We start from the raw sequence: 15,314 nt of genomic DNA, 5'->3' as shown, positions 1-15,314 counted from the left end.
CCCACCTATACAAATACTAAAATAAGGTAAATGTACACAACATAATAAAAGTTTTACTACCTGTCATTTTTGACAAATTGTTATGTGCAGACAATCAGATTATTGTTCATTTGTGACCTAAAGATACACTTTTAATTGATACATATTCATCACATAATGCATTTATATACAAATAGATAGCTAGCTAGCCCTCAAGCTACAAATAAGGTTGTGTTTTTCTTTTTAATTTCTCAATTGACTAGAATTTTCAGTTTTCCTATGGAAGGTTGGTGTTTTTTTCTGGGCACTTCAGCTTCCTCCACTAAAGAAAACTGGTCACCATGAAAAAGCCCAAATGGGTGCTTAAAAGTGGTGTTAAAACACCAACAATCGATTAATGTTTTTAATTTTAAAGATGCGCCAGGGGTGCAAGCTGCCCTCATCTTATGACTATGTTAAAACTATTAAAAGAATATATTGGATAATGAAGAAAGCCAAAAAAAAACCAGGAAAATTTCTTTAAATTTGATGTTGGAAGTCCAATAAGAAAATATGATTTTCCTCACCAAAAAAGAGATAACTTCATTCTATCCTAACAACAGTGATTTTATTTTGATTTTTTGTGTTTTGATGCCACTTTTGAGCTATTTTATGGTGGCCAGTTTTTGTTGGTGGAGGGAGATGGAGTGCCCGAGGAAAACTACTACAGACCATCGATAGGAAAACTGGCAAACCTGGTCAAATGAAGAATGGAGTTGAGTGCACCCACAGGAGCGGGAGTTGAACTCACAACCTCAGTGTTGACTGGCTAATGATTACAGTAGTGACTACTTGGACCACTCTGCCACTAAGGCCCTAAAGTAAATTGCTGCCAGCATACCCAAGATAGTGCATAACATGTGGCACAAGAAGCTGAACACATTAGCATGCTGAAGCAGCACACATGCACCCAATATTATTTCAAAGTATCGGAAAACGATAAGAAATATGTGACATAAATATTTGTTAAATGAATGACCAAATCCAGCCTGAAACTATTTTGCTCCAAGGTTATTTCATGCAAGTATTATTTAACAAAATCTCCGTTGTATTTCTGTTTTGGCAAATTTTTTGTTAAAATAAAATGATGAATTATCAATTTTATACAATGAGTTTAATTGACCCAAATGTAATGTAATAAATCACTTGCATATTGCAGGATATCATCAAACTGCTGTACATTTTCATTCAAATAAAATCTGTAATAGATTTCATCAAATTATAATCAATCAAGACTCCTACATTGCTTACACAACAAACAATTATACCTGACACAAGGCATTACTGAAAATGAATGCAAATGTATACCGAACACCTTGACTTAAATTTATCTGGCTTGTTTAATTCTTATAAAATTTTGCAAAAATATTTACGTCGACTCTTTGACAAACATATAAAAATTTCCAAACACTTAAACCACACACTTTATCAGTTTGAAAAATATCAATTTTAATCAATGAGAAGCTAAGTATTTCCCCTTCAATAGAACGCAATTTGCAGAGTTATCTCCCTGTAGTGTTATGTACCACCTTAAGGTTGTATACATATTCATATACATTTGTATAGCCATTCTTGGTAATAGCAAAAATCTGAGAACTACTGACACCAGTAACTGGGAAGTTTTGTGAAATTTATTCCTTTTTTATTGAGCCTGCAACTTTTGTCTCAGAATGCTCAACATAGGGATAGTAATCCAGAGGTAGTGGCTGTGGCCGTTAGCTAACTTTTAAAAGCTTTGTATTTTAGAAGGTGGAAGATCTGGATGCTTCATACTTTGAATATAGATGCCTTATGTTACAAAGTTTCCGTCAGTCACATATTCAATGTCTTTGACCTCATTTTCATGGTTCAGTGACTACTTGGAAAAAAAAGTTTAGATATCTTGTAATGTTAAATTCTCTCTTAATATATTAAGTAATAGGATAACTATATTTGGTATGTGCATACCTTGCAAGGTTCTCATGCCAGTCAGACAATTGACCTCAACCTCATTTCATGGATCAGTGATCAAAGTTAAGTTTTTGTGGTCAAGTCCATATCTCAGATACTATAAGCAATAGGTCTAGTATATTCTTTGTATGGAAAGACCAGGGATGGGGTAATTAAAAATGTAATGGTAATTAAGTGTAATGCATTACAATTTTCCATGTAATTGAATGTAATGTGTAATTCAGCATTTTTTTAATTACATGTAATGGTAATTTAATTAATTACATTGAAAAAAGCATGTAATGCTCAATTACTTTTGAATTACATTTCAATTACATGTACTTTTATGGAGTTCCAGTTAAGGATTGTGTTTAATAATATAAATTGTAAAATTATATGTATTTTACAAGTATTAATATCACCAGAGACATATAATACAATATAATGTATTATATGTCTCTGATATCACATACTTTTTCAATATATGAAGTCTGTAATTTATTCTGAAGTTTTTATATCATTTATTTGACCTACAGATTTTTTATTTATACTTTATAATTTAAAAATTGTGATAATCATTTAAAGGGGTTGTTCTAGTTTTTAAGAAAGATCTTTAACTAAATAGATTGATAACTTCAATGATACATATGTAAGTAATAAACACCTTGTTAAACAAAAACAATAAAATGTGTCACTGTGAAACATCTTTCTGAGACAGTTCATTTAGAATTTAAAATCACTGCATACAATCATTTTGTCAAATTAGTATACACAAAAGGATTATAGAAATAAAAATTCACAGCTATAAAAACAAATTGCAATTAATCAGATTAAAATGTCCAGGGGCAATGCCACTAATACAGATATTTGATCTAATTAGCAAAATATTGCTAATATTTAGACATTATATACATTGTTTGTACTAAAAATTATTTTCAATTTTTTGACAAGCACACTTTTTATTATCTTTAAAGTAAAATAAAAAAAAATTTAAATTCATTTCTAATTTCTTATTTCTAATACATATATTGTTTAATTCAAATTAGTTCATTTCTGAGATGTCAAAATACCCCTTGATGTATTGGCAAGTTAATAGGAACAAATTTCCTGTCCTATCAATATAATGATCTCATAATCATAAAACTTCCACGTCCTGATCGAGCAATATCTTGCACAACATTAACTCTTGTCGAAAGACTATTCACAATTGCTGTTTTCAGACCAGAAGATTCAGACTATTACTGACAAAACATTAAAATAACTATATTAAATGATTATCAAATGCAACGTTTAAACTATGCTTACATGAATATTTTACACATGCATTATATAAACATGTAAATATTGTTAAAAAATATCATGATGAAATGTAATGTGTAATTTAATTAATTACTTTAGTAAAGTAATTGTAATTTAATTAATTACATTTCAAAATCTGTGTAATGTGTAATTAGTGTAATTGACCATTTTTGCAATGTAATGTGTAATTTAATTAATTACATTCCAATGTAATTGACCCCAAGTCTGGGAAAGACTGTAAGGTATACAATTGTCCAACTGGCAGGTGTCATCTGACCTTGACCTCATTTTCATGGTTTCGTGGTTATAGCTAAGTTTTTGTGTTTTGGTCTTTTTTCTTATATGAATGCAATAGGTCTACTATATTTGGTGTATGTTATGATTGTAAGGTGTACATGTCTAGCTGGCGGGTGTCATCTTACCTTGACCTCATTTTCATGGTTTAGTTGTCAAAACCTCATTTTCATGGTTTTGTTGTCAAAGTTAAGTTTTTCAGTTTTGGTCTTTTTTTCTAATACTACATGTACAACATGTATATGCAATAGGTCAATTAAATTTGGTGTTTGGAAATATTTTATGATCTTTATATCAGTCGCACAGGTTTTATTTGACCATGACCTCATTTTCATGATTTATTGCTCAGTGTTTAGATTTTGTGTTTTGGTCTGTTTTTCTTAAACTTTAAGCAATATGTCATCTACATGTATATTTGCTGTATAGAAGAATTGTTAGCTGCACATGTCTGCCTGGTTCATCTGACCTTGACCTCATTTTTATGGTTCAATGGTCAATGTTTAGTTTTATTGGTTAATGTTAAGTTTAAGTGACAGTTGAAATAAAGGTTTATACTTAGGACTGTCAACATAATATCAATGATTAGAAAAGAAGGCAGGACATTTCAGTGTGTGCACTCTTGTTTAAAGTTGGGTTAAACATCACAATCAATAGAACACTTTCGAGTTCATCCGTCACCGGCAAAAACTCGTCAATTATACACGCCTTTATGACGTCATTTACCAGATAGAGGGGCTCGCCTGTATTCCTGCACTATTTACGCTCATCAAGCGTCTTAGTGATCGTCTTTGTGCAGGATAAACTAGAAATAATGGTTGCTCTGTAGGTACTTACTGACAAATTCCCTAATGACAGCAGTGTTGATTGTCAATTTTGAGAATTCAATTTGCCGAATAATTCGTACAATATAGAATTATAGTTTTCCAACCACTCGCTCAACATTGGAAGGAAGTGACGACGCCCCTAAACGCACAAATGACGATGATAAAGGCGCGTATAATTGACGAGTTTTTTCCGGTGACGGATGAACTCGAAAGTGGTCTATTGGGCTAAACAAATATTTTTTTCATATCAAAATAAAGTTTACTGAATTGAAAAATTAAAACTAAAATATATCTCCACATTTATATGATTAAAGCAAAAACTAAATAAAAATTCCATGAACTTTGGCATTAGGAATTGGAGCAAGAGTATCAAAAATAAATACCACCATACCACTTTTGAAAAAGAGGTTTATATCCTGGTCTTTGGTGTAAAGTGTTTATCTCCCCTTGTTACAAAGAAGCAGTATGTGTATGTTCTTATCTCAAATTATCCAGTCTTAAAATGTTTAAAATAAAGTTTAACAAACTGTAATAAATCTAACCCAAACTATCAAGTATCAAACAATTACCAGGCTATATTAAACACTCACAGGACATATTTCCAGGAAATACAGTTGATCAGCAATGGTTTTGAAACAACCAATACACTGAAATTGATTTTTTTTTTCTTTTTTTGTGAAATTGATTCTTTGTCATGTAGTAATTAATCAACTTTCAAGGAAAAAATAGAGAAATTTAATTCTATTCAATACAAGTAATTTGGGTTCCTTGTTACAATAATATTTATTGGCAAAGGGGAGTTAACTCTAGTAAATATTAAGAAAATCTGGAGGTATAAAAAGTGTGGAAGATTTAAGCTTACATGACAATTATTTATTTGGCACTGGGATGTCTCAAACATTTCTGTAAACCTGACATCTTTTTAATGCAGAAGAATATCTTTCATTTATAATAAAATAACAAATATTTCATTTAAAATAAAATAAAAATGCTATTTTGCTGAAATCTCTGTACCTCTTCATCATGTGTGTATGTACATGATCATCATTGATGTTTATATCTGGTATATACATTGTATATATATAAATGATTCTAAATTGAAAACTACGTTCAAACCTATGATTGCGTTGGATGAAAACGGCAATTTTTATACGTGTGCATGTAAAACAAATTTCGTTGTAGAAGGGTCTAAAAACAGCACATTAACAACATTTTTCAAAAGACCAAAAAAGTGAAAAAGTATATTTAAATAAAACGCATTTGACTAACAGGTAGAACAACTGATGTTCTTGAACCCTGCTGACTGCCATTGGCGATTGCCAAATAAAATTGATCACAAGATGTAACAAAATGGATCTTAATATATATACATTAAATTTGATTTTCAATTTTTTACCAAATCTATCTATATAAACTTACCAGTACAATCAGCAGAGCTAAATGGACAGTCTGTATCATTCCATATCACATGAGCCTCTATAATGTTTGGATTATTTACAAATAAAAAATATGGTCCTTGCATAACACAGCCAGTAAAATCATTTCCACCGATCGAAAGACCTGTGTTTCCACTTAAATTCAGTCGAAATATACTAGTCCTGTGTGTATTGTTTGCAATTATAATATCTTTAACTAAAACACCACTTTTTTTCAACATAAAATGAATATCACCGGTTCTTTCAAATAAATCTACAAAATACCATGAGTTCTTATCCAAATGATTTGCGATAGTTAATGATACTTCTGTTAATTGTGATTTCCACGAAATATGAAACGAATCGTTCTGTAAAAATAATCTAATAAAATCTCCTGAGTTTCCTCTTTGGTATAAAAGTTGTCCTTCTTTACATGTTAAAAATGAAAATGCAATCCTGAATGTTTTCATGCTAAAATCTATTGTAGTCTGTGTAAGCACTAGTGATGAGTTGGCAGAATGGTCCAAGAATGCAATTCTTCCTGTTGCTGTTACAAGTGTACTGAGGTAGATAAGAAACACTAGTCCTGAAAAAGTCACAAAATTATTTGACACTTACTTTTAACAGTGATAAATAAAAAAAGAAGATGTGGTATACATGTATATAATTGCCAATGACACAATTCTTTACAAGAAATTTTAAGATTTTGCCTAATAAAGTCTGAATATGGAAAATTTGTTCTTTGTTGAATATTCAAATTAGTGGTTCACACAAAAGTTGCCCACAAATTCCATCAAAACTAGTATCCAAGAAATAATAATGAATCCACAGTTATCTAAATATAATTGATAAACTTATGTTTTCTTTCCTTTAAAAATCATAACTGAACTGAGATTTTAAATGTATATGGTAACTTAATAGTTCTGTCTCAAAAAATCTAGAGTTCTTAGGATATTCTTGAGGATATTATTTTAAGTACAGTCTTTTACCTATAAAAGTTAATTGAAAGATGCACAAAATATGCAATACAACACCTTATATCCAATGAGTCTTATTGTAACCAATGGAGGAAATACAATTGGTGGAAACAAAAACCTTTAAATTTCAGAAAAAAAACTCCTGGTTGCTCACTGATCGCTACTACACTGTATTGATAGTGTTCATCTTTTATGCATTAGTTCATTCTATTTTCCAGATACCTACATCCCAAGTACATATATTATGTAATAGGATTCTGTCAACAAGTTTTTTACCATCAGATAGAGCTTGTGTGACATTGTCAACCTACTTATTTACCAAACATGCCTAACAGAAATTCATCTGGATACATAATTTAACATGCCATAATATCTTGTAGGTACAAATACTCTATACCATTTATTCAGTAACGATACTAACAAATATCATTCAATTAATATATTTACAGTATGAAAAATGTTACTTTTGTGACAGTATACCTATACTATAGACATCATGTACAAGGGGAAACAACTCCAATTTCAATTGTCCTACAGTTTACATTAAACCATTGTTTTACATGGTATTGTGAATTAGGAGTATTGCTAATCCTGGTTGTTCGTTGTGTGCAGTCAACATTACACTATATATGCACTTTGCAAAATTATATATTTTCTATAGCCTAAAAGGAAATAATTGATAATCAAAAAGTAAAAATTGTGTTAATAAAAGCTACATGAACCTATATTTTAATACTTAAACAAAAAATCCTTGATTACTTTTCCTTTATTCTAGCAAGGTTATAGCTTAAGGTCACCCTAAAACAGTTGTTGTATGATATTTCCTACCAATGCCTTGTAGGGTTGGGTAGGTAGGTAGGTATAAATATTTTTTGGCCAACAACATAAGTTGCATGGTTTTGACACAAAACAATGTGAGAGCAGGCAAAATCTTGCAAATTTCTTAAGGTAGGCTGCTTGTGAAATTTATTTTTATATTCATAATGTCAACTTCCTTATGTTTTGTATCTGAAAAAATGCTACAATTTCGCCAATGAGAAAATCAATTGTGCTTTGCAATATATGCATGCCAACTGATAGTTAACAGAATTTGGTAACATCTTTACTTTTATAATATAAAAATGTAGAGTGTTTTCAAATCTTTCAACCTTCTTTTCTTCCTAATTGTTTAGTCTTATGGTCTTAGCAAGAAAAAAATATATGTAATTATAGTCTTGCTGATCTAGGCTAATGGATTATTGAAAAATGTCCATTACATATTGATTATGAAGTATTTTTTTCCCAGTTGGTGATTAGATAATCAATGTGGATTATAAGTATGTTGTACCAAAAGTTATTAAGATTTTGATTTTTTACTTTATTTATAACACACTAACAAACAAACTACTGATAACTTATTAATGAGTTCAGCTAATATTTATATCTCAATGAATAAAAAGAATAGCATTTAAGAATTACTTTTTTATTTAAAGATCTTTCAAGTTAGATTTGGCAGAACCTTTTTGATGGGAAATATAAAACAATCAATCACACTTTGTATATATTCAGTATTTTCGTTTTTTGTTTTTTTTAGATTTATCCTCCAAATAATAAAGCAAATGATCATGAGCAATTTGAAAATTTTGAAAGAGGTGATATCATAAAAAACTTTTTCCATAAAAATCCATAATCATAGCCAAACATTATAAGGGTTCCATAAACAAACAGTTTGTTTTCCTTTGAACAAACTTACATAGAAAGACAATAAAGGTAAATAGAGCTATTGTTAACGTTCCTATACTATAACCAAACCTAAAGTTTTAGATATTGACATAGTACATTATGGCTTACTAAAGCTTTCTCTATTTAATTAACCTCACTTATTAGTTCTTTGAAGTCAAAAAGTCACTCTGAGAAATAATTGTACACTGAACATCCAGATCGCTTGTAAATTTGAGAGACTTTGTTTAAGAAAACATTGAAAAAAGAGAGGTTTGACAGCATCCCAGCTACGAGTGTTTAAATGAGACAGCAACCCAATAACACAATGAAACAAAAAAGTAAAAGTATTTCTAGTATATGAATTCATTATCACTTTGAAGCTAGGTGACACGCCAATGCCAACTCGTGTTTACACTCTCCTAAGTGACAGGAACCTTCACCTTAATCGGTCTTGTTTGCTTTTAATTTTGGTTCATTAAAAGATGTTTCTGAGTTAAGTGTGGAGTCAATTTTGCTGAAGTAGTATTATATTATTATTTAGGGGCTATCTGAACCCTGCTTCTGGGTGTGAGAATTTTCTCATCTCATGGGTGGCACTGGGCTATGTTTTGCTTTTTGGTTGGGTTATTAATTGTCTCTTTGACACATTCCTCTTTTCCATTCTCAATTTAACAATTCTTTTCTTATGGTAAACCATGGTTCAAAAAAAATTATACCTAAACATCTACAAATTTCTTTAGTGAATATATTGTGACAAATACAGATATTTAATGATCTTTAATACCATAGATACATCAAACATCTGTTATTATCTAAAATAAGGTGTCTATCCTTTTTCTTGGGATTATGCCTATGGCACATGTGTTAAGCCTAATATGTCCATTAAACTCCCATTTAAGTTTGTGGTAGTAGTACTGTTATAGATACCTATAACTTTAATATGAAATAAGATATACCTATTATATATTATATATAGAGATATATGAGATTCCATGCATACCTGTCCATATCATGTGACCAATAACACCTTTTGTCAATAATAACAATATTGACCTGATCAATCAATAATATCAATCACAGATCAAAGATCAATGGCTATCTTAAATAAATATCTATAGGTTTGATATATGATTCAATAGGGTCATTAGGTCTACTATTATTGGACAACCAGCAAAGTATAAAGGATGATAGAAAATAATAATGTTTAAAACTAACAAAGGCACTTCTCAGAATAAAAATTTCCTATATACTTTAATATCAAGGCATAAATTTGCATTTCAGATTTTTTTCAGTAAGGACATCATTGGCGGATTCAGGGGGAGGGGGGTTCCAGGGGTTGGAACCCCCCTTTTTTTGGGCCGATCAATGCATTTGAATGGGAACATATAGCTGGAACCCCCCTTTTTAAAATGGCTGGATCCGCCCCTGGACACATCCTCTAAATCAAGAAGTCAATATTATTTCAGAAAAGTTTTGCTTATCAAAAATAAACATAGATCTTGCAAGATTTGAAAATTAACTTAAATATAATTTTCTGTTCTGTTGGTAACATATATAAAAGAAATCTTAATTCTTACCACAAATCATGTTCATGTTTTTATAAAAACCTCCGGAAGAAGGACCTCGTTGCTTGTGAAGTAAACACAAGCTGTCATTCCATTAAGATTCCATACTGAGAAGCACAGATTAGATACAGGCAATTTATCTGGTCAGGATATTGACTCAGGTCCACTTATTTTAATTTGGGCCACCTATTTTTTTCTTTTTCTTTAAAAACGTTACCCTAGGAGAGTATATAGGAAAGCATTATCTAATTTCTATAAAATATAAAATATAAATGGAATATGTACTGTCAAAGAGACAACAAACCGAGCAAAGAGTAAACAAACAACTGAAGGCAACCAATGGGTCTTGTGAGAAAATCCCTATCAATATTTTCTGTAATGAAAAAGTACATACCGAAATATGACAGCTTATAAAAAGAAATTCAATCCACTTAAACATTAGTACATGGCTAGAAGGAGGGGTGGATTTCCCCAACCCTTCCCTCTAATTAGTTTGCAAACCATAGGATGTGATCAGAGAAATATCTACATTACACCCTATAATCTAGAAGAGTATTATTTTACCTACCCTCCCCCCAAAAAAAACCCGTAAAATCATGGATCTGCCTCATAGTATTTAATAAGATACCAACCTTATAAACTATTATTGCTATACATGTACCAAATAGTTATTTTTATGATAGGAATTCAAAAAGATCAATTTTTTAAATTAGATATTTAAATTGCACATGTACATGTATTTGCAATGTCAGCTTGCAAATAAAAAAAGACTTGACACTTGACTATAAAACCTTACCTAAGATTTTAAAGTCAAAGATAATCATATTTAATCTATTCAAATTACCATCTAAAAGATATTATTTCAATAGATAAATATGAAATATAATATAGCCATTGTTTAATTCTGTCTCAAGCATTTAAAATAGAGGACCAAATCTGGGGAAAGATTGTATTGAGTTCTCTTACATTTTAACTAAAAATAAGGTTATAAAAAAAGTGAGCACTATAATACATCATTCCTAACTGCAGCCAGTTTATTTATTGTAATTATTTTGTAGTAATTGTTCTGTCCATTCATATTTTCCCTTTAGTAATGATTTTAATCAAAGACATATTTTGATTTTTCTATGTCTCATGTTTGTATTGTTTCAGTATAATAATGTTTTATTATCTCCAAATTTATGATGATATTTGTCAGATTAATTCAACAGATTTTAATTTATGATTTGTTTATATAGTCTGACAGCTGTCGTCTTCAATGCACTGATTTATATTAGGGTTATAAACACCAAACAAAGAATTCAGCTTAAATTGTTCCAATGGTAAGGGTTGTCTTGAACTTGCAGGAGGTTGATAGTATTCAAAGTGCTCCCTGTCAAATTCACAGGTCTCTTCAGGACTTCAAGATGATGAACAGCAATAAAAGAGGGGGGGCAATAAATTGTAACTTGGATGGAGAGTTTTCTCATTGGCACTCATAACACATGTTTTCCTATCTATATGCCTCAAAAGTGATAAAATCTTTAATAGTAATTGGAATGTTTCATTTCACAGAAATAACCCAGAATGGTAATTATATGGCTTTAAATCCATTAAAAACCTTGTTCAGTTTAATGGTTATTAGAACCCTAAATGACCAATGAAATTTATGACCTCATTTTCTATGAATTTTTTTTGCAATCAATGTTTTAAATCAGAAAATGTCACAAGAAAATTTAGTTTAAAATTAAATAAATGCTTTAAATCTGATTAAAGTCCTTTTTAATAAATGGAAAATATGTGGTAACATTAGGCATCATCATACAGGTACAAACATGACCAATTCAAACCCACATAAAGCAAGAATGGACCATAAAATGTATGAAAAATTGTTTTCTTCCATCATTATATTAAAATCAAGCTTTCTCCTTTACATGTAACCACTTCTCTGAAATCAAATTAACATATAGGCGCACCACACACCAAAATCCTCTTGAAACTACAAGAAGGGTTCATGCATTCTATGATGTTTTAGTTTCAGCTCTAAAAAAAGAATTTAAAAGTCCAAAATTTGAGCAATTTTTACTATGATTTCTTATTCATATTGAAAAATGTCCTTCAAACCTTAATTATCAAATGAAAAAATGTAAAAATAAAAGTATAAATGTAGATGATTTTAATGAAAAATATAAATTATCTCCCCTATTTAATTACCAACGCTGGTAACTTTTTACACTTGCATTTGTTAATTTTCATTATCATTTTAAATCCCCAGTTTAGCCCCTACATTTTTTGCACTATCTATACTTATCTTAATTTGCTTAATAAAATGATGTAATTACACCAAAATATTTTGGCTATGAATATAAGATAGCATATACCATATTCTATCAAAATCTGTCAACATATTAATAATTACTGGTATTTTCATAATCTTCATCCATTAATTTGTTCTCCCTCAGGCAAAATAAATACTGTCCTTGATATGATATGCACCAGAAAATATAGAAAATAAAGAAAAAAGTGTGTTATGTAAGCTAAATTAAGTTAAACTTAAAATAAAATTATTTAAGATCATGGTAATTTTAACAAAATTTACTGAAAATGGATTTTTTTTATAAAACTGTAATTTTGCTAATGTCCCAATTGTCAACAAAGTTGCAGACCTGTCAGTAACTATCCTGATTTTTCATGCCTCAACCCAAATTCCTATATTTGGTTCATAAAACAAGCAAAAATCCTGAATATTTGTAATGTTACTGCCATACTGTATAGTGTTTATACAAAAAGCGACATTGACATCAGAAACTTAAATGAAAAATGTATCCATGCTTCTAGCTCAAGTCATGAAATAGTGAAAATAACACCCCATGAAAATATCTAATGTTTAATTTATGGGATAGGTAATACATTTATGGGTATATAGGTAAACACAGTATGATTATAATCATCAATTTATGATGAAACAGAAGTCCCAGGTTCATTTTTTTTTCTAAATTGGTTTAATACTGAAATTAAGGTTGTTTTTTGTTGCCAGTTTATCCTTGTTTTTTTCTTCGCATTTAATGATCTGATAAAATATGGTATGAAAAATTATGCTTTAGAGAAAAGCATTGTCAGTGATTTTTAATTTTTTTCCTTTAAACTATATTATACAATTACATTTGCAATTGTAACTTTTCAAATACTAAATTATATCAATTATAAATTACAAAGAATTTCATCACAATAATTATTTTAAACGTTTCTTTGTTCCACAGGACATTCTATATATATTACATAATTTATTTAAAGGAACTTAGTCAGAGATTGCACTAAAGTGACAGAAAGCCTTTTCTTGAGGGAATAAATCTTATTTCTATTTCTCAAACCAAAGATATAATAGCCATGCTCAAACTAATGAAGATCAGAAGCATTTGTTTCAAACTTGCCTATTTATAGAAAAATTCAACATTGAAATCATACATTAATATAAACATTAAACAATTATTTTTCTATATAATAACTTTTAAAGAAGCTGACCCAGGGGCGGATTCAGGTGTGGGTGTGGCGGGTGTGCCCCCCTAAACTTGGCAAAGCATGGTTTGTCCTCAGCTCAATAAAGAATATTTCATATTTCATAAATTTTGCCTCCAAAATGGAAGTTTGCATCTGTTGATTAAGCACTTAATTTATTATACAATGTATTTGTATATATTAAAGACATGCACAAATTCATTTTGGGCCAAAATTCAGAAAGTTTTTACACATTTCAAGTTTGATATTTCAATTTGACGACAACTGAGTTTTATATTATATTAAGTGACCCCTCTTTTTCATGGTGAACACAAACTAGCATCTCACATAAATTACGAAATTTCAAGAGATTGTTTTCTGTGGGCGCTTTTAAACTTTTAAGGGGAAAATTCAAAACTACTAGAGGAAATTTTAGCACAGACATTTTCGTCCATCTTAGCTATTCAATGTCATCTGTTGCTTTTTAAATTAATAATAATTCTTTATTTGCAAAGCAGACAAAAGCCAGTTTTGGTTATGAAAAACACATTGACAAAACAAACATGATCAAACATAATGAAAATAATTAATACAAGAATTTACAAAAATTATTGGTTTGATCTTTAACATTTTACTTTAATTTGTAAATGTTTACAACATATTCCAAAGCACCAAATTATTATGTTTTAAAATAGACAAATGGATGGGAGAGGATGGTCACATTATATTTATTTTTTTATTAACCTGGCTCAAAAACTGTTGTCTGAGATTTGTCAGCAATAACTTAAACTTTAAAAAGTTAATAAAAAAAGAATAAGACACAACAAATAAATCAACCACAACCAAAACTAAAACAAAAACAAACATTTCAATACAAGTTCTTGGACATGAATTATGACTTATGATAACAGGATAACTTTTATCCAATAGAACTCATATGCTAAAATTCAACTATTTTCAAAGTTTTACATTAGGAATTCCACACTAAATTTACTACAAGAATTTCCACGCTGAACAGTTACATAAATACTTATCGATATCTCTGTTTACAAACAACGACACAATGGGGTAGATATCGGTCATAAACAGAAATACCTGTAACTTACCTGCTACGCATCCAAGAGGAGGTGTGGCCCTTACCCCTCTCAGGAAGGGTGCTCCCATCATGCTTGGTCACCCTATGGCACCGGTCAACTGTCCATCATTAAAATGTTATGGATCCGTGGTGTATTCCCATCAATATATTTAGTTATGCGTGAAATGTGTACAAAAATGAGAGATGTCACATATGATCACGTGACCTGTGAACCTGAGGGATCATCGGTTGATTTGTGTAATATTCTTCTTTATTGTTTAAAACTAGTCTTGGTCAACATTTTAAATGGCTTATCAATACTTTTATTTAGTTCAAAGTTGGAACATCAAAAAGTTTGTCACGTTTAATATGTCGTCTGCTGTTTCACAGGTGTGTTAATTGGATAAAGGGGAGATAATTGGATTTACCTGTCTTATTGTATACATAGCATACCTTACATTCGTTGAACCTAAACGAATTTCGGAGTCATTTTGAATTAAAATGTCATTTGATTTTCAACCTTTCAAAACCTCGCAAGTGCAACTTTATATTTAATAATTTCTACCAATAATCTGTAGTAAGATAGTCCTGGTCAAAAATACAATGGTAATATTTTACTAGTTTGCGTGACCGAACGAGTTCACCGTATTTTTTTGTATTTATCAAAGAAAAAGGGGGGGATTGAAATAAACATCTCTACCTCGTAAGGTCTGACTTAGACAGGGTGAAAATCATTCAATCTT

The 15,314-nt window shown here is 30.1% G+C and overlaps 1 protein-coding gene across 2 annotated transcripts in view; it reads right to left on the bottom strand.

Annotated features, from left to right (window-relative positions):
- LOC134707824 (protein crumbs-like) overlaps window positions 1–14,937 on the bottom strand; it is a 78,992-nt gene extending 64,055 nt beyond the window's left edge. The window contains exons 1-2 of one of the 2 annotated variants that reach the window (XM_063567884.1): window positions 14,603–14,937; window positions 5,784–6,365 (exon numbers count right to left, since the gene is read on the bottom strand). In XM_063567884.1, coding sequence (XP_063423954.1) covers window positions 5,784–6,365; window positions 14,603–14,663 — 643 coding nt within the window. In that variant the 5' untranslated portion in view covers window positions 14,664–14,937. The remainder of the gene's footprint in view (window positions 1–5,783; window positions 6,366–14,602) is intronic. The other variant, XM_063567883.1, reaches the window with a different exon arrangement.
- Between the last annotated feature and the right edge of the window lie 377 nt (window positions 14,938–15,314).

This window comes from Mytilus trossulus, chromosome 2 (assembly GCF_036588685.1).
Source record: "Mytilus trossulus isolate FHL-02 chromosome 2, PNRI_Mtr1.1.1.hap1, whole genome shotgun sequence".
In the NCBI taxonomy this organism is placed as follows: domain Eukaryota; kingdom Metazoa; phylum Mollusca; class Bivalvia; order Mytilida; family Mytilidae; genus Mytilus; species Mytilus trossulus.
Note: the sequence above shows the minus strand (reverse complement) of the source record. Positions and strands in the feature narration are given on the sequence as shown.